Raw genomic sequence first — 27368 nt, 5'->3', positions numbered from 1 at the left:
AATATACGGTGTATGATGCAAAATATTCCAGCCGAACTGCTGCAGAAGATCTGTTGTCCAAAAAACTCTTCTCCCTCATCGCGGTATCACTGCAAAAATGTCAATGCTGACCTCATGCGCCTTGCTTTGTGTTCTATGGCACACAACTTCTCGAACAACATGCGCTCCGTGACATTGGTATACAATAAGGAGCTGGAAATCTACGGGAACTGACCGCTGAGTTCCGTTATTGTGAAGTGACGATTCTGCATGGTGCGTTCCGGAACAAGGTCAACAATGTCGTCTGTTATGACGATTGGCCTCCCACTACGCTCCTCATCATTCACATTTTTGGCGTCCTGCTCCAAATTGTCTACACTAGCAACGCTCCATCTGCTTGCTCATGATGTCAGGACCATAGACCTAACACAGCTGACGATGAATTTCAATCGGCGCTGTGCTCTGTGCAATCAAAAACTTTATCACTGCTCTCACTTCACACGCAGCGGGAGCTGGTATACGAACGTTCATTTTTAACCACTGCCACGACACTAGGGGAGTTCCACTGGCGCATGTGCAATGCTATCAGTTTACTTTCCCACGTGCAGGTAGTTGATTCGCGCAATATACGGTTTCCTAACTATGGCACGCGGAGGAAAGTTACTTTTTGGATGCGCCTCGTAGTTCAAATTTGACCAAAAAGTGACGATAAATAGTGAAAAATGAAATTGTATCTTACTTTCACGTTCCAACACAACTAGAAGACTGTAACCCCAAACCATTGTCATAGAGGGAAGAAGGCAGCCAAGAAGTTTCCACCGTAATGGAATAGTATAAATATTATCCAAGAATGAAACACCAATTTGAACAATAGTCATAAGGATTGAAGCAATCCAAACAGCAGTGGATACTGAAATTACAAATTACGAAATACGTTAAATTCATAATAAACATTAAATTAAATTATCTAACTATATTGCTTAAGCTAACAAAATATTCAGACAAGAAAAAATCAATGAATTAATGTTTTCATCTTATCTTGGTGTCAGGTATCACCTCCCAAACGTAGTTGGTGTTGTTTTGAAACACCCTGTACATGGAGATAATTGTTTACGTCGTATGTTAAGCTAAAGATGGTGTTGAAAACATTAACAGGTTAAGTACCACCTATATTAAGAAACATCTTCTATAGCCAGAATTTATTTTCTCTATTTCTGATTTCTGTATGTCCTAAGTAGTAAATTAAAATAATTTTAGATCCTGTACTATGTAGTATTGATTATTTTGTAATGATACGTTAATCTCACGTGGCACCCAGCAGATAGACTGTCGCCCGGAATAGAGTTAGAGGCCGCGTGAGACCAACATGTCACCACGCAAATTTTAGCCGATTGTGTCCGAATTTTCCCAGGGAAATGCAAACGCATAAGTTTGTAACGACTTAGCGGCAACTTCTATATGTTTTATTGTACTTTTACTTCACGTGATTGTTACATCGCCTCAGTTTTGAGTGACTTGAATAATACATAGACCACTGGGTAATGTGGAAAGCACGATCTATTTTTGCTACTTTGGCTAGAGCCATGTGAGAGCATGTTGGACTCACATTTCCACAGGCCAAGGCTGTTTTTTGTACTACCAGACCGACTACTATACAATGCAATAGATTTTAATGTAAAAAGTGGCATCAGTGAGTCACCACGGGCCATAAGACAACAAGAGGTTATGTGGGACCAACCTAGCTCCACGTGGGCATAAGAAACGATTTTATGTGAGACCAACCTATCTCCACGTGGGCATAAGAAACGATTTTATGTGAGACCAACCTATCTCTACGTGAGCATAAGAAACGATTTTATGTGAGACCAACCTAGCTCCACGTGGGCATAAGAAACGATTTTATGTGAGACCAACGTGGTCTTACGCGGCACTTAACTTGTTAAGATGAAACCATAGCCTAAACCTTCAATTTTTGTTTATGTAGCAAGTCATTACCAAAATTCAGATAAGATAAAAAGATCGTTGTTTGGTAAAGAGGGTGATGACAGATGAGTACTATGTTAACCGGGAGATAATTCGCCATATTTTACTGGAAGACTGACTTGGACAGGGAAAAGTCACTTCTTGGTCTGTGTCATACTTTTATTAAACTAAACGTGCGTGTATTCAGTATGCAAAAACATCCTTCAAACTTCTTAAAATCGATTGTTATAGAGAATGAGATATAATGTCTCTGCAATCATCAAAACAGAAATTTGTCTTTCTAAATCAAATGTAAGGTCACTATTAAATTAGGCGACTGGCGGAGCAACCGGTGGCACAATCGATAGCACCACCATACTTTTACGTGTCGTCCACCAGTGGCGCAACCAAAACAAGACGAATATTTTCAATGAGAAAATGTCTTCACTGAATTAAAGCTTGCTTCTCCTTGCCCTCTTGATGAAAAAGAGAACTCGAAGAAAAAAGAAAGTGTACATACACCAAATATTATAATAGTGGCCTAATTGCAGGATATTTTTCAATTGGAGAAATAAAATCCTTAGTGTTCACTTTATTTTATTTATTTATTTTATTTTTTTTTTTTTTTTTTGGCTCAGGCCCGTCTTTCAGATCCGGCATCTGAAACTTTTGACCGGAACGGGTTATCATCATTGCCATTTATTTATTTTCTTATCTTTATTGGGTATCCATGTTTGAAAGAAAAAAGGTGAAAAGGAAAAGGGAAAAAGGAAAGAACAAAAAAAACACAGCACAAGAACAAAACAAACAAAAAACAAAGAACAACAAGAATAAACTATGACAAAAAAAAATAACAACAATTTTCTTGCAAAGTGCTACTCAGCTTAAATCTATCTGCACCTATCCTGAACTATACTACTTAGTATTTCAATTCCTGATCCAACAACTGTAATAGTATGGAATACGATATAAAATACTTAAATAATACATTCTATTGTTATTAATTCTTATCTACTTATCTATCTATATTATCTAACTAATCTACTCTTCTATTTTGCTGTTATTTGTTTATTTTTATATATTATTTCCCTATAGTTCTTAACCATTTAATTCCTACTGATTGATTTATTTTCTTAATTATTAAGATTTTTTTTAAAGATTATAGTCTTATTATGTGTTTTAGTTACCTAGTTTCTAATTTTTATTTTAAAAAAATATAATTATGGTTTCCTATTCTTGTTTAATGGTTTATTATATTATTTATTATCATGTATTAATACATTTATTAATTAGGCTACTATTTATCCTTTTTCCCTCTTGTTATTCCACATGAGTGTTTAATGATGTTGTTTAATTAATTTTATATTTATTTTATTAATTATTTAATTTTTTATATTATTTAGTTAAGTTTTATTTAATAATATGTTGCTTCATCTTCTTTCTTCGGTTTTCACCGTATGACAATGGTTCCTCTCCCGTATGCTGTATGATTATTTATCAAACTGCACTCCTCTTCACTTTTCACAGCAAAACAGATCACTATGGTTTTTCACTGTATGATTGGTTCTCTCCTGTGGTCACGGAACACATTTACACTAACATTTCACTTCACTAATAACTTCCACTCTTATATGACATAAATTTAATAGTTATTCATGTAGTGTTCTGTGAGTGTTCTCAGTTTCGTGTCCATGCCATATCACAGTCCTGTATGTGCTGACTTGAGGTCCAGGACCCACTCAGAGCACTTAGTGTGGATCCTGGTCCGTTGTGTCCTTCCGCCCGCACACCCAGGCTGGGACCGTCATTTCGGCCGAGATCGACTGAAGCGGTCACTAAGTTCACTATTTCTGAGACACTCCTCTTCACTTATCGTCCATGACACAATGAGGTACACCCAAAAACCCGAAAACCGAAAACCCGGAGACCACGAACACAAAAGCACACATGCGACGCACACACACAAGACCATACGCGTCCGGAGTTCCATCCGGTGTAAACCGGGGATGCGATGATCCACTCGCTCCTCTCCCCCGGGGGGCACGGAATACCAGTGCCATCCTGAAGATTTTCTTCGGTCCGGAAGATTTCATTCATTCAAAACACTCAAAGACACATCCACTCTAATTCTATTTACATTTATGCAATGCTTATTCGTTTTCATTGTAATAAGTTCTTCTTCTTATTTCAGAATAGCTGTTTGCTATTCGCTTTAAGATGTTAAAATCATTTTCGTTTTCGATTATTTGTATTAGATTTTTACGTCTGATATTTTCCCTCTCTGGTATTACGTCTTCTGTCAGAGGGCACCAAAAGATGTGGTGCTCTGGTGTTCCAATTTCGCCGCATTCACAAATTGTATTTTCTTTAGCCTTTATTCTATACAGGTAAGTTTCATAGGGGCCGTGCCCACTTAGAAAGTGAATGACACCTGGACTTGGATCTAGATGTTTTAACTTTTTCCTTTTATTAATTGTTGGAATAATATCCCATAATCTTCTTGATTTGTTTGAGTTTGTCCATTCTAAGTTCCATATTTCTTCTATAGTTTCTTCGATCTCCTTCTTTGTTGTTACTGCCTTGCCAAGAAGATCTATTAGCTTTTCGTTTTCTTTCTTTTTTAGCCAGTAGAATGCTGCTCTTTGTAGTATTACCAGATGTAGTGGTTTTATATATAGTAGTATACATAATGCTTCATTTGGCACTGTGTTAAAGGCTCCACTTAGTCTTATAAGTAAATTTCTTTGAGGTCTATTTATGGAATCTCTAATTTTTTTGTTCTCGAAAATTCGATGTACCCATAGACTTGAAGCGTATGCCATAGTCGCACATAGTATTGTATCATGGTATAGCTTTAATATTTTATTTGGTAACTTGTATGTATTTTTGCCAGTTGTCATTAGTTTGTTGGCAATTTTATTACTTTTTTCAACTATACATTGTACATGTTTCTCAAAGTTTAAATTTTCATCTATTGTTACGCCTAAGTATTTAAATTCTGGTACTCTTTTTATTTTTTGATTTAATATTTTTATTTGTGGTTCCCTAGTTAATTTGGTTCCAAAAAGCATAAACCTAGTTTTTTTCGCTGATAGCTTTAATTTATTTTCAGAGCACCAGTTATATAGACTTTCCACTACTTGGTTAGTTTTTGTTTCTATTTCTCTTCTGGAATTTGCCGAGGTTATTATTACAATATTATCAGCAAAGGCTATGATTCTATCTATTGACTCATTCTTTGCCATTTTCTCCAGGCAAGGCTGTAGTTGTATATCCCACATCAGGGGTCCCAAGATTGAACCTTGTGGACAGCCCTTTTCATTTTGTATTTCTTTATCTCCCATTTCTGTTTGTATAACTATTTTTCTGCGTTGGAAATAATCTTTTATTACGTTTTGCAGATATTGTGGAAGCCTTAATTTCTTCAAATTCTCTAATAACGCTGGTATCCATAGATTATCGAATGCTCCCTCAATGTCAACAAACAACGCTAGAGCATATTTCTTTTGGTAGCTACTATTTTGTATTTGTTCTTTAAAAACATTCAGTGCATCCTCAGTCGATCTTCCCGCTCTAAAACCATATTGTAGGGTGTCATTCTGTGTATTTCTATACTTGTTTATCCTATTAGCTATAACTCTCTCATAAATTTTGCTTATGTTCTTTAGTAAACATATTGGTCTGTAGGCACCAATTTCTAAGGGGTCTCTGTCCAGGCTCTTAAGTAGTATAATTAACTTCGAAATTTTCCATTCATCTGGGAATGTTTGTTTCTTTAACAATATGTTGTAAAGTCTTGTTAAGTAAGGGACCCATATATCTTTATTCCTTTTATATATTTCATTTGTTATTCCATCGAGGCCTGGGGCCTTACCTGTTTTTAGTTTCTTTATAATTTTTTCTACTTCATCATTTGATACCAATTCGGAGTCGTCCACATCTACTACTGTTGTTTCTCTTGCATGATTTCTTCTTAGCTGCATCTGTCCCATTGTATCATCTTCCACCGTATCCTTAGGAAAAAATTTCTGCATTAATTTGTCTAGTGTTTCTTCTCTTGTTTTTGTATACGTTCCATCTGCATTTTTAATTGTGCATAATGTTGTAGGATTAATCTTTTGCATAATTAATTTATATGGAAAACCCCAAGGATCCATTTCTATGTTTTTCGCCAGAAACAATTCCCAACTTCGTTTTTTCTCCAGTAATACCGCCTGTTCATATTCATCCTTTACCTTTCTATAATTTTGGAGCCTAATATTTTTGAGCCTCGGTTCTAGGGTTGCCTGATAACTTTTTCTTCTTGCTTTTACCAATTTTTTTAATCTTTCTAATTTTGGTTTCCAAAAGCCACCGTATCCTACATTTTGCCCTAATTTCGGAGTGGATTCTCTTATCGCGGTTATTGTGGCTTCTTCTACCTTTATTACCATATTGTTAGCATCTTCTGTTTGTTCTAATTGGGGCAGGTCTAGCTTGTCTTTAAAAACTTCCCAATCTATTTTCTTTATATTTAATCTTTCTTTATTCCTTCCTTTATCCATTTTTACGTCGAAGGTTATGACTTCGTGGTCACTGGTAGTTTGTTTATCGTGAACCATCCAATTTTCTATTTTGTCCATAATGTTTATTGTGCTGATTGTTATGTCTATAAATGATTCACCTCTTGATCCTACGAAGGTTGGCTTGTTTCCAGTATTTATAATCGCAAGATCGTTTTGCATGATAAAATCTCCCAATTCCTCTCCTCTTTGATCGGTATATGGTGAACCCCAGGCTATGTTCTTGGCGTTTGAATCTAACATTATTATGATCTTTTTCCCAGGGTTTTGTCTGATTATTTGCTGTAGTTTATTTAGAAATGGTTTAATTTCCTTACTATATTGAAAATAAGAATTGATTAGCCAGATTGAATCAGTTCCTTGTGTAATTTCAACACATACAGTCCAATTATCACAGTATTGTGAGATTTTTAATACTTCTAGATTTTTGTTCATGACCACAATCACTGCTAGGGAGGCCTCACCACCATAAATTATTCTCGCTGATGCTGGGAAAGCTACTAATCTGTTATTATAAGTATATGGTTCTTGTAGAGCGATTAAATCGATATTTGTTGTTTCCACAAATCTTCTTGCTTCCATTGTCGCGAGTTTCGACCTATGCGAGTTGTTTTGTGCAATTTTTAATGTTAGTAAGCTGTTAAGCATACTTGGTATATACAAAGGCGTCCATACCAGTTTTGCTGTAGTCGAAACAAATTCTGCCGTGGGCGTTCACCATCTGTTTGCATACGTTCTCTAATTCCCAGTGTATACCTCTTCTCTCATATACTTCATTTATTAGATCTACTAACTCCCATCCATTAGCGGGAAGATCGTATGTTCTCAGTTCTATTCTATCGATTTCTTCTAGCGTAGGGTATGTTATCGTCCGTCCCTTGTCATGTAGATCTCTAATTACTTGTCGAAATGCCACACTAAGAATGTTCTTGTCCTCCAATTTGGCTAATCTATATTGATGGGTCATATTATCATATAATTGTCTTGGTTCCATCAAAATTGGTTTCGTATTTTCTGCTTCTTTCGGAGATTGAGTTGATGTAATTTTGTTATCTTGAATTGGTTCTTCTTTGATTGGAAATAGATATTTCTGCTCGCCATTCACAAAATTTATCTTAAGTGTTGTTTTTTCTTCTGCTGCTGGATCTGGAATAGTTCCTTTGTCTTTTTTCTTCCAATATATGTCAGGTGGTTTCTTAATAGTATTATTATCTTTTTCTATTTCAGTTTGTATACATTTATCCTTTGTAGATGCCATAGCTCTTCTTTTTCTATCCAAAAATTCCTCCAAACGTTTTTTTGTCCCTTTTGGCCTTGCTTGGTGATTTGTTTTTCTTTTTCTTGCATACTTCTTTGTGTCCTTTATCCATAATTTATTTTACTGATTATCCTTTCACGCGCTACCCGATATGAAACACATTCTTCCGTATTTGGAGTTTGGCATATTTTGTGTCTCAGTTTACATGGAATGCATACCTTTTTGCCTTTATCTTCACAATCTTCACTTTTGTGGCGAAGGGATCCGCAATATCTGCATCGTACTTTGTCCTTGCTTTCGCAATATTTCGTGATGTGGCCAAATTCTTGGCACGTGTAACATTGTGGTACCACAATGAAATCTTTAACTTTATGTGATTCATAATCGATATATATGCGATCTTTATTAATCAACATTTTCCTTATGTTTGGTGTGACCTCTATAACCAGGTGGCATTTCTTTTGCCCTCTCTTACCAGCTCTAAATCTTGCCTTTATGTTCTGGGCTTCCGCTAATTCTTCCTCCTCAAAGTTCTGTTGGATGATAGCTTCTATGAGGTCGTTGTCTTTTATTTCAGCCGGTACGCCATACACTATCATCAATGGGTTTCGTTTCCTACTTTCCTCAAACTTAAAATCTCTTTTTATTTGTTCTTTATCCTTTATCCTGTTTAGGTCTTCTTTTGTTGCGGTTTCCAATACCACAATATCCTTTGTCGTACGCATGCCAGTTATTTTTAACTTTTCCTTCCTTGGATCTATTGTTTCTGTTAGTCTTTGAACAGTTTGTTTAACTGTCTCCCCTTCGTTGGGTCTAAATATTAAGGTAGGTTTGGTTTTAGCTGTTACTTCTAGGATTTTCTTTTCTTTCTCTGTTACTTTTCTCCCTCTCACTACTTCCGACCACGTTTGTCCCTCATCTGTTTCCATCTTTTCCTGCTTTTCTTCAATCTTTTTTGTTAGTGGCTGTATTTCGTGTATTACTGCGTCTGTGTCGGTTCCCTGTTTGTTTCTTAATTCTTCAATCTTGTCCCTGTAGATATTTTTCTGTTTCTCCCATGCTATCTCCTCTCTGCCAAAAGATTGTTGTGTCTGTATTAACTCCTCCTTTACTTGCTCGTATTTTTTCTCCAGATATTTGTACTCATCCTGCAGTTTGTGTACTTGTTTCGTTTTTTCTTGTAATTGTTTCTTTAGCTCGTTTCTACTTTCCGTTATTTCTTGGATTTCTGTTTCAAACCATTTATATTGTCTGTCTCTGTCGTTTTTAATTTCTGCCTTCTCTTTCTTTAATTCCTCTATTTCTTTCTCTAGTTTTGTATTCTTTTGCCTCAATTCTTCCATTTGCTTTTTGTCTTCGATGCGACCACCTTTTTGTCCCGACATCATTTCCATTTCTGTTATTAATTTTTCTTTTTGAAGGTTGTCGTATTTTTCTTGAAGCTTTACATTTATTTTCTCCATTTGGTCTAGCCTTCCAAGTAACTGGGCCCTATCCTTGACCCAGACTACCGCTCTCTTTTTTAATTTTTCGAGGTGGGACTTCCCTATCTTTTTCCAGTCCAATAAGTTTTCTATGTAATTCATTTCTTGGTCTAGCTGTCCCATTGTGTCGAATTCCAAATCCTCGGTTGTCTTTCCCTTAGTTGGCTCTTCTAGTGCTGTAGACTCCTCTCGTACTCTTTTTCTTTGTTCATTTTCTTCTGCTCTTGTAAGTCGTATTGCAGGGTTGATTGGAGACTGGTCTCTGGATGGTGTCCCCGGGGGAGAACGATACATCGCCATTTTCGGATAGCCTATTATAGATGTCTGTGTACAAGTTTTTTTAAATCACTATGTAGTATAATGTCAATATTCGTAGTACACTTAAATAATTATAATGAACAAAAGTTTTTTTTGTGTGTGTGTGTGTACCGATTAACTCGAGACTTGATAGGGACACTTTGGACACACTTTCCGAAAGGGGAGACCCGAGAAGGGTAGGTTGGTCTGGGGGGTTACGCGAAGCTGCTTTTTTTTCGGAAAACGAAAAAAAGAAAAAAAAAGAGAAAAGTCGGGGGAGGGGATACCGATATTCCTCCAAAAAAAAAAAGGGTCAAAGGTCAAGACTTAAATAATTTTGGTCGACTATAATTCGGGAAGGGTAGGAGATGGGGGATAGGGGGATAGTGTTCACTTTATTGTCTATCAGTTTGCCTAATTGTTGCACTTTGTCTTTTTCCCTGCCTCTCTTCACTGCATTCCCGCCAGCACCTTCATTATCACTTGCCATTTTCTCGCGAATCAAAAGAAACAACCTACACTACAAAGAGTGACAATATATTGCAGTCTCATGAGTCACAGAGCGAGAGCCGTTGATCAAACAACTCTTGAACCTGCACTGGTAGCGCTACCAGTGGACTAGTCTAATACGTACGTTAACAACAATGGTCCAAGTGTGTCCCATGCCACCAATGCAGAGTGGTCCAGGAACCAGACAAACCTGGCCAAAAATGTTTTTTTTTTAAACACGGAGATGGAATGTGTGCTATATAGTTATGAAAAGTCAAATATTTTGGGAGTACAAAATACCTGCCATGGACATCTTGCAGCCTCCCAGTAGACATCCACAATCATCTCAATTGTACCAAGTATACTAGTGATTTGTCGCATTTTGCATTGGAAAAAGGGGGGCAATATTTTGGAATTTGTGTACCTGTACGCACTGAATTCGGACATGATATTTTTATTTCAAATATGTATATAGATATTCATATTTTCAATAGCGAAGATGTTTGTTGGACATATGCGTGCACCATGTGATAGATGGTAGATAACTTTACCACTGCGTCAGTTAGAATTTAATTATACACTAAAAACTGTGGTTTCATATACAAAATTTGTTACACCTCGTTACCCGCTCATTTTTTGTTTCGAACCTAGAGTAATATTCCCTTGAAATGGGAAGAAAGAAAGAACTTGCTCGTTTTTGCCTCTTTCGTAGAAAAGTAAGGTTACATATGAACGGGTGTACTATAAAGCGAAAAATAGTGCAAGCCACATTAATGGAATGTTTGAACACAAATGTAATTGCGACAAACATTGTTATTCTGTTATTTCAGGTCCAAAATAGAGTTTCAACGTAAATGGAGATATCTGCCCCTGCAGTCCATGAGTGGGGAACGGGAAGAGCAACGGAGCCAACTTGTAAACCACGTTCTTGAAGAATTGAAGCCAAAGACAGATAAAGAAGACAAACTTCTCAGCGCGGCATTACTGTATTTGTTACTCATGTATTTCGAGTATAGGACAAGGTACATCGCATGATGGACTGTTTCTTGCTGAAATATAAAACATGGGTGGACGAAAACGTTATTATTCTCGTGGAGGAGGAGGAGCGTGAGTCCCCACCTAAGGGGAGACTAAGTATTTCTTTTGAGGACGGCAGTAAACGATCACGTAGGAGGAGGAGAGAGGGTCTAAAAATGTCTCACATTAGCTGTATCCTGGCAGAATCTAGCACTATGAAATTAAGAGGAGGAAAGGTAGAGCAAGCGAAGTTACTGGAGGAAAGTCTGAGTTCTCCGAGTAGGGCAAACAAAATAAGAGTAGCATGGACATCTAGAGGTTTCGGAATCAGGAACTCGAATATACACACCTGGTGCAGCGCTTGCACTCTTCCTGGAAGCTGACATGGCTAAATATCAATATCAGCTTATTTGGTCTGGTCCAAAGGATTTACTGCATGATATCTACCTAGCCTATAACAAATTGTTAGAGTCAAAAAAGAAATGTTATCATACGGACTAGAAATGTCTGAATCAGTTGTAGAGGTCCCGCTTCAGGAACTCTTGGATCACACGATTCAACGCTTAGCTATCATGCAAGAAGAGGTCCTCATTCAGAATTTCACCATAAAATATGTATTTTAACAAAGTGAAGTTGTGATGGCAGCAGATGGCATTCCCAATAAAAACAAGTTTCAAGCGATAAAATTTTATCCGACTCTTATATGTTCCTTGCATCCATCATTCTACTTCAGTTGCTCGCGACCATGCAATATCAATCAAGTGTTATTATCTGGCACAATCCTCTTTCATCATCTACCCGATCTTATCAACCAGTAAGAATACAGCTGAAGAAGGAAACGAAACAAGTCACTACAGATAAGGTTGTTTGAATATATACAACAACAAATGCGGCTCAAGCCAAAAACAATTGCAATAGCTGGTCAGGTTGCAAAAGTCCACCATAAATTTGAACTGACTACGATAGATGAGAAGATTTGTAACGCACTTACCAACACATCGATTCAAAAGTAGCTCACTTTTCACTTAAGCTTAAGTACTTATGGGTTCACTTTTAGCTTAAGTAAAGCCAGTTCCACTGCCTGTAGAGCCAAGTCTACTGATATTGAAGGATACATTTCCACAACATCAATATCAGTATACCTGGCTCTACAGGCAGTGGAACTGGCTTTACTTAAGCTAAAAGTGAACCCATACGATATCCCATTAATGTCTCGATTAATAGAATCTTGTCTAAGGAACAATTTCTTCCAATTTGAATACACCATATTTAGACAGGACGATGGATTGGCTATGGGTAATACCCTTTCTCCAATACTTTCTAATTTGGTACTGGACATGCTTGAAACCAATATTCTTCCTAAATTTCCTTGTATTAGATATTTTCGATATGCTGATGATACTCTGATTTTGTACAAGGACCCTCAAGAATTAAATAAACTGTTCGATGAGTTTAATCAAATTTACCGTAAAATAAAATTTACGAAGGAACTTAAAGAAAATGGTGTTCTTAACTTTCTTGACATTACGATTAAAAGACATGACAATAAATTTGTTACTTTGGTATACAACAAACCTTCTGCTGGTACAAAATATATCAACTTTAAATCATCACATTCATGGCTTCAGAAACTAAATGTTTGGGAAAACTTTTTTAGGAGAGCTCTTTTACTTTCAGACCTCTCTGAGGATCTCAACAAGGAAATACAGTATTTATTACAAATTGGAGAGGAAAATGGTTTCCAAAAATCTTTATTGTTAAAATGGTACAAACATGTACAGCAGGTGGGACCCACCATCCACCAACAACAGATGCCGTAACTGACAGATGGATTGGTGTTCCTTTGGTTCCACATTCTTCAGCAAAAATTAAGAAGATTCTGCAAAGACACAATATCAAAATTTCAGAAGTTCCTCCAAAATCTATAGATAAATACATAACCAATTTTAAAGCAATTTTTACTGACCCTTAACAAAGCAGTGGAGTCTATCGGGTGAAATGCCAGTGTGATAAAGTTTATATAGGTCAAACGAAAAGAAACATTCGTACTAGAATAACTGAACAAGTTCGTACCTCGAAATCTCGGAATCCGTAACAGTTATCCGGTCTGCCAACGCATCTTAGAGATTATAACCATTATATCGTGAAATCATGTTTAATTGAAAAGGCAAAAACAGAAACGGAACGAAAAATTAAAGAATCATATTATATTCACAAAGAAAGGCCCTCACTTAACCTGGATTACGACCTATAGTTAGCACCATAGGAGGCCCCACGTACAACCTGGCCAAGAAATTAACAGGACTGCTACAGGCCACTAACAGGTGAGTGTACACACCATATCAGAAACTCCAGCCATTTTGTACAATTACTACACAGCATCAAGACGAACGCAGAAGACATACCCGTCAGCTTTGATGTGGTTTCTCTCTTCACGAGGGTACCACTAAAAGATTTTATTAAACTCCTGGAATCGAACTTGAACAAGGATATAGTACATCTCTTCACACACACTCTAACGTCTACCTACTTCAGTTACCACGGCAATTTCTATGAACAAAGCGATGGAGTGGCAATGGGTTCTCCTATCTCTCCAGTAATAGCAAACTTCTATATTGAACATTTTAAACACCAAGCACTGGAATCGGTAATATATAAACCTAAGGTATTTTACAGATACGTAGACAACACATTCGTCATATGGCCCCATAGCAGACAGAACTCGTCGAATTCTTACATCTGAAGTCTATACACCACAACAATCAGTTCACAATGGAAACAAAAACAGAAGGAAGACTCCCGTTCTTGGACGTACTCGTATACAAGAAACCAGATGGAAGTCTAGGCCACCCAATATACAGGAAACTCACGGACACTGATTTGTACCTCGATGGTACTAGTTTTCATCATCCTGCACAGAAGATAGGGGTGTTAAAAACTCTAATACACAGAGCACACAAAATAGCAGATGCAGACAATATAAACATAGAACTCTCTCATCTGGAAACGATATTTAAATTCAACGGATATTCCTCGAAGCAGATCAAGACAGTCATGAGAAAATACAGTAACAGAAATTGTGCCACAAGAGAGGACAATACGGCAGATAAGGAAAATATTGCAGTTATTCCATACATGAGAAAAACCTTCAACCAACTAGTAAGACTACTGAAAAAATCAACATCAACACGGTACACTGTCCCCCATCGAAGATCATGAGTTTACTGCGAATCTCAAAAGACTCATTGGGATTAAAGACACTGGGCATCTATAGGATCACATGTGAATGTAACGCCACTTACATAGGGGAAACAGGAAGGAATATTGAAGACAGAATGAAAGAACACCAGCGACACACCATACTGAAATAACCGGAAAAATCTGCAATGGCGAACACTGCATGCAATACAATCATACGGTTATGTGGGACCAAATTGAAGTTCTAAAGAAAAGCAAACAGTTCTGGGACAGGAAAATACTTGAAGCTATTTTCATTCGTACACACAAGCCCTCTATCAACGGAGACGAAGGTTGTCATCTACCTGACACCTGGCTTCAGCTTCTCAGTACGAAAAGAACCAACAGCCAATCAGAGAAATGTTTCCACCGGCAACTTCAAAGCACGCTATTGGTCAATAACAACAGCCAATAGAAACACAGCAATTCCTTAAAACCACAATATAAATTGTACGGCCAGCACACTCTAACATCTCTGAAGATGTTACCGCTGTATGGTAACGAAAGCTCAGCACAGCTACTTTCATTCTGGCAGCAATCCCCTGAACATTGGACTAAACCTGAACCTTTGTTTCACATTATGTAGATTTCAATTGTAGAACCTGCAGCAATTCTACCATTATCACATTGCTGCACTTTCATAAATATATAAAAGCATGAAGCATTGTTGTTGGCAGATGAATGACAAACGGTTAAACCTAATATCTATCTAGTCTCTGCCATATGTTTTTCTAATATTATTGCATTGACTTAATTTCTTGGTGAATGCAATGTATGCGTTTGTATACATATAATCGAGTTTTGTATATGGGTCTAAAGTGAAAATTAATTGTTAAGTTAAGGAACTTTTAACTAGCAACACTTCTTTGCAACCTCTTCGCTGCCAAATGATGAATATACTTGCCTTCTATATGTGCGGTCCCGGCTCTATTCTCAAGTTTGCTTGCCTTGGTTTTAACAAGCACTAGGAGCAAATTTTTTTTCAGTAGATTTTATGTACTTGCAGGAAGCTCTCAAAATTAAGATGATCTAGAGTACCAAAGTCATACCCAAAGGAAGGGCAAGGGACTCATGGCCCTACTCACCTAAACCGATGGAAACTACTAAACAGTGATAAATCCATAAATTCTTGAAAAAAAAACTACACAAGAAATTTATCGAGTTGGAAATTTACACCTGACTTTGGAAGAAATTTTCTTTGTAACAGTCCTCTTCACAGCCGAACTAAGGATTCTTTAAAGGGAGGCCAGATACAAGAAGCCAACTAAACCGGACGTACACTGTACAGTAACTTCCATAAAAGCGACATCCGATCCAACCTCTAGCAACCAAACTTGATCCATTTGAATGTGTTGAATGCAACGTGCCGACTCTAATGGTGCAATTGGTTTAAATGGGAGAGCTCCCGGCTGGTTTACCACAGAGCCAAGCTCAGAAAGTCCGCCCACTTATCACGTCTACCGAGCAAATGACGCACTTCAACCGACCCGATGGTTCAGCTGAGCCGAATCGAACCGAGCGGGTAGCTCATCGCAACCGAGTCAGCTGGAGCCGATGGCTCACCTGAGCCGAGTCAGTGGTTCATCCCAACCAAGTCGGCATAGGCTCAATTGACCCGAGTCGATGGCACATCCCAATCGAACCATCTTAAGCATCAGTTTCATCGAGCCGAGCCGATGGATCATCTCGACCGAGCCGGATCGAGCTATTCGCTCAATTGAACCGAGGTGAGCTGATTAACATCACTCCCCGTGTTGGGCTTCTGCTTAGGATAAAAAATTCGATCCTCCAGGTTTCAGCGTTGATGGTAAGAACTACAGTATATACGTATACTTACATTGGTGCTGACGACATTTAAGACTGTCTCCTTTAAAAATATATTGTTGACTCGTTATCTAGACGAGACTACATGCGAGCAATGTCCCTCTATCGCGAGCAACATTAAAAGTATTCCACATTACTGCTTACATTTCTCATGGATTTCGCTTTTCAGTCTAATCAGGTCATGATTTCAAAACGAGTTGAAACACGCTAAACGAGCAAGTTATTTATTAAACTCAACTCGACTCGAAACTCAACCTCAAAACAGTGACTCGGCTCGGAACTCGATTCGAGAAGATAACCTTTGATTCGACTCGAAACTTAAATCGGATTCGAGTCGATTAGATTTTTAGTTCGGCTCATGCATATCCCTAGTGATGTACATTATCAAGTCATTTTCAACTGATAAGGGATTTCTTGTCTTTGTTTTAATGCTTACCATAGAGGAAGAAAAAACACTTTCGCAGAAGTATGATGTAGCAAATTGAATACTCACTTTTAAAGCAACAGATATAATGAAGGTAGGCTTTTGTGTGGGATTTTATTTCTTACCTAAATTTTAAATGTAAACAAGTTGCTTCTAGCAGTATTTGTTAATACTGAACACACACAAAACAATGTACCAAATTCATAATAATATGAAGTAACTCAAAGTGTCGGCCTCTCGAACATTAAAATACTCAATAACTTTTTTTAACAACTGTGCAAGTTTTTGAAACCAACATTAGAAATCACTTTATTTTTTATCATACGACCCAAAATCAAGAGAGTTATGACGTCTTAAAATGTTCAAATGACCTCCATTTTGGAACAGTAAGGCAGATCGGATTCGATATTTGTAATATGAATTAATTGACCAAATTTGGTTTTAATCCAATTGCCTTTTGGGAAAGTTACTGTATCCACTATATACAAGAAATGGATTCTACTATTATAGAAATATATGGATATCGTGAGTTCTCCGCAATAGGTATATTAAAATCCCACTCAAGCCTTTGCAAACCAGAAATTATAAGTGGGTCGGTGGCAAAAGGACTCGATAAAATGGTGGTCGCGATAGGAACTAGTTTGAGAACCACTGATGCTTTTCTCTGGACGCATATGCACAACATACATTCCAAGATGGGCTTGCGATTCTATATTTTGTTAATACGTTGCAATGTCCCTTCTCCGCACGGGAAGAATACCTTTATAGAAAGTATTTGAACCCTATCCCTCCTTAGGATAATCATTTCACTGAAATTGTAATGATAAACATCCGTAATGCCATCCCTCAGTACCCAGACCCGTCAGCCCTTCAAACCTATCATTCCGATGGGGATTACTTTGAACTTAAAACGAATCAGCAGTGTCACTATTATTCATCTCAGCGACTTATGAAAAGCTGTGGATTATAGACTAATATGGACAGTTTTCGATTATTTTTAAATGCTACACTCTTCTCATCTATATTTCTTACCCCATAGCGATGGGAAATGAATTTAGGTTTAAATGGAATTTGAAGTGTCATTATTCATCTCATCGACCCCGAAAACTATGAATTGTATACTAATATCGGTCGTTTTTGATTATTGTTGCATGACATTGTTTCCCATACCCATCACTCTTATGCTGATGGGATAAGAATGTGAACTTAAATTGCATTGAGATTATCACTATTCATTTCAGAAACCAGAAAACTGTTGATTTGATACTAATAAGTTCGTTTTCGATTGTTTTTTCATGCACATTGCCCCACTCTATTCCTTTACTGCCATCCCAATGGGGGATCAGTTTAGACGTAAATAATGACGGTCGTTTTCGATTACTTTCTCCATGTCACTCCCTTTCCACCCTGAATGCTTCTCACTATCGTGCCCATAATGTGAAAAATGCCTAAATTAGGCTTTCGCCCTCTCATGTAAAAAAATTGATCAAATTTGGTGCAGTATAACTGGCCACCAAACACCGATAACTTCATTTTTCTCATTAACTTATAAAATGTCCCCATGCACCCCCCTTAAAACTGAAATTTTCAAATAGCTGGGATATGTACTGCTTTACTTTTTATGAGAAGTTTATATATCGAGTTTCATCTTTCTAACTTGTCAGGCTTGTGAGAAATTGGCCATAAATTTTATTGTATTTGTGTACTTTTAGCTACAAATTTTTCAACCATTTAACTCCCATTAGGAGAACCCCTCCCGAAAACTAAAGTAAAAAAAAAATAACAGGCTATGGTCCACCCATTTTCCAAAAATAATCAAAATGGGGACACATATATAGGGTGATCCACAATTATATCCCTATTTTCATTTCACTATTATTCTGTCATTAGCAAAGTTACATGGTTGCTGTCAATTCTATTATCTACTATGGTCCTTGCCATTTCATTCAACAGCATTAGTAGCACACCATTGAAGTCGGGATCCAACATGCCTTACAGACCGTTGCAACATGTCGTTTGGTACTCGCGCACAATCTTACCTAATGACTTCTCCCAAAGTGTCCAAGTCACGCGGTTTTCTGGAATACATTTTCTCTTTCAACTGCCCTCACAGGAAAAAATCCAATTGGTCAAGTCTGAACTTCTCGAGGCCACTCAACATTTCCGCGACGTCCAATAACGCAGCAAGGAAAACTATTGTTAGGCCATTCTTGCGAAATCAACGCAAAATGGGGAGATGCCCTACCGTGCAAAAAATTCAAATTGTGCGCTCCGTCCTATGTTGAAGCAATGAGATAAACAAACGTTTGCAATATGTGCATATGCCTTTCCGCATTCATTGTCACACGAAGAATGTAAGGACTGATAAGAGTAGCAACACGAATACCACACCACACAGTCAGTGAAGGGCGTGACTGCAATTTTTCAATTGTAGTTCCAGGATTGTAGTTACTAAGGGTCCAGTAGTGGCAGTTATAACGATTTATGAACTCACCCACATGGAACACTGCTTCTTCAGACCACAGAATGTTACTCAGAATATCTGATTTTTCTTCCATCAGTTGTAATGTGGATTCAGCAAACTCCATCCTAACATCACGGTCTTCCAGTGACAATGCCTGGACAAAATATGGTTTCCATGGGTTCCAGTCGATCTCCTTAATTAGCCGTTGTACCAAACCATACGATAAGCCAGATTATCCATGATATTGTCTCAGGGACTTCGTGGGACTTTGCGCAAACGCCGCAACAGCGTTGGCTTTAGCCTCTTCAGTGACGACTCTCTTTGCGGGCCCAAACCCGTACGCAACAAAGTCACATGCAGTCTCTCTATTGTTTTTATGTCCAGAGTAGAGATGCAAAAAAAGCCGGCTTTTTTGAATCGATTTTTTTTTCACATAAAAATCCGGCTTTTTTGGGGAAAAAAACGAGAATTTTGGAAATTTTGGCTTTTTTCATTTTCATGATTTTTCTGTCTAAATAGCTTTCTTATAGTATATTCTATAGTTAGATAGAATTCCATGGCCTAAATGCCATATTTCACTCTGAAATTCGCCATCAAGATGGATGGAGCACATGTTTTACGAATTAAAGCTAACATTAAGAATGTAGTATTTGAGGGCAATTTTAGAGGCTATTTAACTTTTGAGTTATCGACATGTTTTTCTTCTCTAGATCATTATAGTTTGTCATCCGTGTTTCATTTCTTAGAGCTTAGTACTCTAGGTTCTAGCGCAAAAGTTAAACTTATGTTTTTCTATATATCAATCAAAGCGTACGTTTTTCAATATATCCGTCAAACCGTACTTCCACATTTCTGTTATACTGTAGCTGTGCAACGATTTAGCAATAATATTCCGGATACAATCTTGAATACTAATTTATACAAATAATCAGTAGCGGATTGAGAAAAGTACTTTGGGAGGGGTTTCTCTGATTGTTTCGTTTTCTAAAATGTCCTAATTTTATTTGGGAGGAGCCTGAAGTTTGAGTACAGGCATAATATTTCGTTTCGTTGATATATTTAGCGATAATCTTCCGAATACAACCTTGAAGATCATTTTATACTGAGAATCAGTGACGGATTTAGAAGAGTATTTTGGGAGGGGATTTTCTTACTAATGTTTAGTTTTCTAAACATTCGTAATTTTTATTTAACGGGAGCTTAAAGTTTATGAGTAAAGGCATAACTAATAGGTAATTCCTTTGTTTTAGACATTCCGTAATTTTAGGGAACAGGCTTCAGTCCGAAAGACCACCCTTCTAACCTTCGCAAAATCGTCACTGCTGGTAATTAGTAATAATAACGATTTAAAACCAATAAGAAAGGAAGTCGGCCAACTTACAGTACACGCACTATTTCTACGTCACAGATGGAATGAAGGAAAGCTTTGTCAGAATGGTGGAATGCTGGATTGAATCCCGAACTTCCCGATAGAAGCGCAAAAGCTCCACTCAGTCATGTTTGTTGTGCAGTTGTATTTAACTTAAATATATTCCGTAGTCCTTTTTTTTGGTGGTGGTGGGGTGGGGAAAGTTCCGTAATGATATGAAGGGTGTGAGCCAAGAACATGGTAACCAACAAATTTTCAATTGCTGTGTTATGCAGCAGATAGGCAGCAACGCATACCGCTTCGTTCAGTCCTTCATGTATAGTATTATGTGAAAAATCAGCTTTCCGACTTTCAAAATGGATTGTGCAGCAGAAAATCTCTAATTTCTTAAAATAGTAAAATTGTGAGTTGCCATGTTCTTGCCTCACACCCTTCATATGTTGAACCCCTCTTGTTAAAAATTCAGAAAACTTGAGGATTGAGTAAACCATGATGGTGGTTATATAAAACTATAGAATTTCAAGAATATACAGAACCAAAAGCTCTAGATGTGCAGCCTTTAAGTGTATCATATAAATCTAAGTATTCTTCTTATGTTTTATTTTAATTTTATTTTGTTCCAAAAAGAGGGAATGGAATATTTTGAAGTAAAAATACTACATAGAATTTTGCTAGTTGTTTGTGTATTTTTTTAAAGAAGTATTTACTTTTAGGGTAGGCTGGTTTACACCAGCTGTTTTTTTTTCTTTTTTTTAATAAACAACTGGTTTAAACCAAAAAAAATAAAAAGAACGAAAAATGCGAATCGTGTGAACTTCATGGTGATGTTTCCACACATCAAACAATCTGTATTAGTTTTATTTCCTTTTCACCTTTTAATCAAGGTGTCCCATGTTCAATTCTCGGTTGAACCACAACACTTCTTTCATGCGTAAACAAAGTAGCGGTTCGGATATAACTTTAAGCGAGTCTTCTCCTTGATAACCTCGGCATTACGTACGGATGTTAATCCTGAACATACGAAACGAAACTAAATTGTATATTTTTGCATGCCTGAAATTTTATAAAGAAGCCAAGGTTGGTTAAGTATATTAATAGAAATTGGCATAATTTATCAATTGCCTAAGTAGCTTCCAACATTAGCTTGGATTGGACTTTCAATGATATGTACGTACTAAATTTGTAATTTAATACCTCAGTTTTAGCGTACTGATTATGATACGTTGACCTTTAAATTATACATGCAAAGCAATAACAGGATTTTTCCGTTATTGTTTTACATTTAGAGTAATGACGGGATTTTCCCGATGGCTAGGGCGGGAGATTACCAATTTAAGAAATTTACTGACCGGACTTCTTTAAGCTTATGCGACCTCTTCCAGCATAACCCCGTTGTTGCATAATAACACCAAAGCGAAACAAACATTTCCGTCAATATGTAATATAAATACATAAAGCAAAATATCTAAACCCAAAAAACCTGGTTTAAGCCAAAAAAAAGCCCAGTTTAAACTTCCCCCAAAAACGGGTTTTTGGCATTTTCAAAAACAACCATGGCTCTTGCCAACCCTGCTTACTTTTGTATGTAGGAGGTTAAAAAAAATCTTATTATATACATTGGTTAATCCTTTGGAATTCATAATGTAAATATGTTGAGAAGTAAAATTGTTTGAAATATCTTTTCGAAATTCATGGTTTATTTTCGAGGTTTTATTTTATTATCGGCATCAACCACTTATTAAATGACTTTTTGTGTTATAGAGAAGCGAAACAAAATCTGCTTTATCAATTTAAAGCAGAATTTTGAAAAAAGCCCAAAATTTCCCAAGCAAAAAAGCGAAGCAGGAAAAACCGAGTTTTTTTCCAAAAAAGCCGGGTTTTTTTTTTTCGATCCCTTGCATCTCTAGTCCAGAGTCACGTGTTTCCCCTTCTCCCGTCTTCATCATCTTTGCACCATTACAGGCGACTGCCATATTTCCATCCTCGTTGCAATCCAATCACTGTCAGCAATGTTTAGTCTCTGTATCATGTTCACTTAATTACTGGTTATAGACTGCAACAAACAACAATAACGTAACAATTACATAATGGTACGTAATGGCATAGAATAGAGCATAATATAATGGTACAGTAATTTATATTACATCGTTTGTGATAAAATAGCAGTAAAATAAAAATAGGGACATAATAGTGGATAACCCGTTATATAGTTGGCTCGACATGTGTTTCTTTTAAAGTATCACTTGTATTTACTTTTTTAAAAAAAAAAAAAACTTTATATGTAACGAAAACCATCTTTACAGGAATATGAAATCTTTGTTTTATGTCCCATGTTAATACAGTGTAGGCTAAAGGGGACGGTGGTGATGAGAGTGAAAAAAGTGGAAGGAAAGGGGAGAACACCGAAAAAGCACACATAGAATGTATTTGTCCATCACAAACTGCACTTGGTACGAGTTAGGATTATATTTTTTTACTCAATGTTGAATACAGATATGGTATGTCTTATATTAGGCAATTAAGGTAATTAATCCTTTTGTTTTGCTATATTTTGCAAGAAATTTTGTTAAAATACCCAAAAACTCTACTCACAACACTTGAACTAAGCATTGTGTGTCTGGTATCCATGTTCCTGCTCTAACCTCGTACAAAATATTCCCTACTTCATTGCTATCGATAAGAATTGAGGACCGTTTTAACAACTCAACAAAGCCATTTTTTCAAAATGCGTTTTTTTAACGGATTCTGATAGTTTAAGCTGTCTCACATAATGTCTAACATAAAATTCGACGAAACTAAATACTTGCCGTTGTAAAAGGCCCCTGAATATAGATTTTTTTTTTTTTTTTTTTTTTTTTTTACAAAACTCGACATCTCCATTTTTCAAAGATTCGACAATTATCTTCATTTTTCAAGATTATTCCCCAATACATGGGCTTAGCTTTTTGCTTCCTGATAGGATTTTTGGTCCACTCTGCCCTCAGAATATTATAACATTTTGGGAAACTTTGGGGAGGTTAAACTTTGGGATGAAGATTGGTAAAGTTACGATCAATCTCCAACCGTTTAATGAAATCCAAATTGCCTTTTAAGTTATCTGAAACAAAAGTACTGCATTATGCAAGAAGGCCTGAGACCAGTGGCGTATTTACGATTTTGTCTTGGGGAGAACTTTGCTAACTTTCGGAGGGGCTTTGCCTGAAAATGTGAAAATTCTGCAATATATTTCATATACTTTACTACAGTAAGATTTGGGGAGGGGCTTAATCCCGGAAGCCCCCTCTAAATACGCCACTGCCTGAGACCAGGGCACTTATTACTTCACCGATAGACGTTGAGGTGCTTAAACCTGGAAAGAGAAGTGCGTTAACAAACGTTTGAAACACCTGAACTTCCATCAGTGAATCATGTAAGCAAAAATAAAGCTAATGACGTGAAGAAGTTGATGTGTTATTTTGACAATGATTCCGAGGAAAGTAAAGAGTTCTATTCAAAAGTTGTACAACGGAATGCTAGTGATACTGAAGACAATATGCTGTATTATGATAAACCTTTACATTAAAGAGGGCTGTGTTCCTGTATTGTTTTCAAACAGAAATAAAACTCTAAAAGTTAGTAGTATGCATTATTGCTTTGGTTGCCACTTCAATTTATGACTAAGAGTTTCATAATGTGAGATGTGAGAGGTTTAAGATATGAGAAACAGATTTTGTTACTGTGGAAACTTCTGTTCATATATTAACTTAAAAGAAAAATATAAATTTAGTAATACATTGTTAACATCTTGTTCTGGTATTATCTAGAAAATGTAATATAGTTAAGAGGTTATTGATTTTTTTAATTATAAATATTTATACCACCTGGCTTCTAAATAAAACAAAGAAGAAACATGCAAGAAAAATGGATCAGAGTTGCCAAAAAGTTGATACAAATAGTAGCTAAATGGGAGATGAAATGACTCCAATTTTGGGTGAAAAAGTCGCTAAAAAAAATATTCCTGAAATTCCGTCTTTCTTTCTCTCGTTCTCTCTCATCAAGTGTGTGATCATATATATCAGATGTGTGATTAATTCAAGACATATCTACGCTAGAAAAGCGTATACGTAAAAACGTAAATCAATCATATATAACAAATGATAATTTCACTTTTAGTACAATATATTTTTTTTTTTTTTTTACTTTATGATAAATTTCACTTCAACGAAATCAAAAATGAGTTTAGAAAACTGAACAAAAGTAAAAGTCTGCAGAGAAAAAAGCCTTATTTCCTATCAACTTTTACTGAAGTTTCTACAGATAATCAGCTTGCTATCGGTAATGCATTATTTGTGCCTCTAAACGGAAGCTCTGCAAACTAAAAGACATTAAAGTTTGGAGTTGGTCCCCGTTAGAAGGCAAGAGATACCAACAATCAAAGCGGGAATAAGGAGATAAATGCTACGTACTTGGCCAGCTCCTCAACACTTGCGCTGATTCAAATAGGCAAAAGGGAAATAAACGTATGTTTGAACTATTCGAGCTAATAGTACTTGTCTACAGGACTAGTTGTTTCGCAGCACAAAAGTCGCTAGATTTGTAATTAAGTCACCAAATTGTCATTCAAAATCACCAAAAAAGTCGCTAATCGGAAAAATTATTTTTTGTCGCTATCCTAGAAGTCAAATCCCCTAGATTTAGCGACTTTTCCCCCAAATTGGCAACACTGAAATGGATATGTTGAGTTTTTTTTTTTAATTTGTAATTTGTCAGATGTTTTCCTCAATAGATGCCGTTAGTAATGAATCTGAAGTATTCCTTCAACAATCCCTACCTATATGCATGACCAGTATTAAATTTTTGAAATCTTTTGAATCAGCGACATTGAGTACAACTTAAAATAACCTGTCCTGTAAAATTTTGTAAATGGCGTTTGTTGGGTTTTGTTAAAACGGTCATAAATTGCAGATTTTTAACACGAAAAAAAAAATATTCTATCTCCCTACTAAGGACTTACCTTTGGAAAACGTTCGGTAGATCAAAAGTACAAATGCAAACAGGGCAATAATGTACAAAAAAAGAAATACAAAGCAAACAGACCACTGAGTATGTTTCAACACACTGGGAATACCAGATTGCGTCAATATGGCACTGATGACAACCACACTAATCAAAGACTCGCAAATGTGACTCAGTTCCCAACTCAGTGTAGTCATCCAAATTTTGATCCCTCCCAACATCATCAGATTCTAGAAAGAAAATAAGAATAACATAGTCATTGTTATCAGAAATGTAAAACATAATAACTGACTGTCAATTAAGCGTCATTTCTATTAGAATCGAAACTTTCCACATAGTTACAGTGAAACGTTAGCATTGCTTATTACTTCATCATGTAGTATGCTTGCTTCCGTCTTGGGCTAAAATATGTTTCAACCTAATATATATCTTACTTTGAGAAAATTCTTTGTATTGATAATTTATTTTAATCTCGAGAGATAAAAGATATTAACAAATAATGATTGCACACATACACACACACACACACACACACATATATATATATATATATATATATATATATATACAAAATGAAAGCTCTGTACACTGAACTCAGGGTATAGATTCTATACATTTTGTTACGAAACAGATGATTAGTTATTTCCGGGTACGGTTGGTTAGCAACTATGATTTATGTTAGTAGGTCAGGTTCAATGAACATCGTGCTTCGTTTGTTCATCGAGAGTTAACAGCGTCACCTATGAACTGTGGTAGAAATGTCAACCTCCGATTAGCGTCAGAACAGAAGAAAAGGTAATACAAGTCCAGTGGTGCCCACCCCCCTTATGTCTATGACGCACCCCCCCCCAATTGTCTATCCGTAGGTGTTCTTCCATGAAAAAATCTTCTTTTTGATTAATTTTACCCCTCATCAAACATATTTATATAGATTTTAACCCCCCCAAATATTTCAATGACGCAGTTTGCGTCATAGCCCCCCCCTTGTGGGCACCCCTGCAAGTCGGATCTAAGAATACACATCGGATCTCAGAAATTGTAATAGTGTTTTGTTAAAAAAAAATGGGATCAATTTTGTAATTTATTAGTGATTGGAAATAATCCAAGAACCGCCTGTGAAGTGGTGTGAATTCAAAAGCCTGAAATGTGATCAATTATATAAATAATCATATGTAAGGGTGTGTTTGATGTGGCATATTCAACGGGACCGTGAGTATGTTCTAAATTCTAACCTTTTAATTTGCGCCATTTTTGGACCGATTAATACTTCGATTCCGAGGGATATGTTCATCGGCTCACACGTAACTATTGTTTTATTTATATTAAAATTAACGGTTAAATTAACTAAAATATTTTTAGTATTAAAACTAGAAAGTTCTTTCAATTGTTATTTGGATAGGAGTAATTAATGGGCGTTGAAATGTGGAATTGTTCACACCGCTACCAACAAGAATTGAAAGGGTAAACTTCAATTTAAAGTGTTGTTTGTTATGTTAAGTGTTAAATATATTTGGTTATTGCTATTATTAGTTGTTACATATATTATGAATAAATTGATAATCATTTTGAAATTTATTGAGTATGTCTTGCAAAACTGAATCATTGCCGCATCAAAGGAAAGATTACATAAACCCTTTCGAGATTAGCAGTGTACCCGTTATGGTGCATTACTGCTACAAGATTTTGTGTACCAAACTACATCGAATCCATACACTTCACAGATTTTTTGTATGGTTTTGTTACGTGTATCCTCTCTATTTAAAATCGCTAATTTTTTTCGTCCATAAAAATTATTGACACTATCGATCGTCCTGGAGTTCCGAAATTTGGATTCTGTGTAACAAAATACACGGAATCTAGACTCTGGGGTCCGGTACATTGACTTTATTTCTTTTGTGTGGCTGTGTTTTTACTGTTTATTACTATTGCTATAACTATTAAGTCAAATTTAATAATAATCTAATGAGATAGATCTTTTTAAATGACAGTAATAGGTAATCAATGACG

At 36.4% G+C, this 27368-nt stretch overlaps 1 protein-coding gene across 3 annotated transcripts in view; it reads right to left on the bottom strand.

Moving 5' to 3' along the window:
- Positions 1-27368, bottom strand: part of LOC145663173 (ATP-binding cassette sub-family A member 17-like) — a 379444-nt gene that overhangs the window by 277675 nt on the left and 74401 nt on the right. For all 3 annotated transcript variants that reach the window (XM_081729505.1, XM_081729507.1, XM_081729508.1), the window contains 2 exons: positions 25360-25591; positions 719-889 (listed from right to left, as the gene is read on the bottom strand). In XM_081729505.1, the coding sequence (XP_081585631.1) occupies positions 719-889; positions 25360-25591 (403 nt within the window). The remainder of the gene's footprint in view (positions 1-718; positions 890-25359; positions 25592-27368) is intronic.

This window comes from Thermobia domestica, chromosome 10, assembly GCF_964235325.1.
Source record: "Thermobia domestica chromosome 10, izTheDome1.hap1.1, whole genome shotgun sequence".
In the NCBI taxonomy this organism is placed as follows: domain Eukaryota; kingdom Metazoa; phylum Arthropoda; class Insecta; order Zygentoma; family Lepismatidae; genus Thermobia; species Thermobia domestica.
This window is presented reverse-complemented; position numbering and strand designations above follow the sequence as displayed.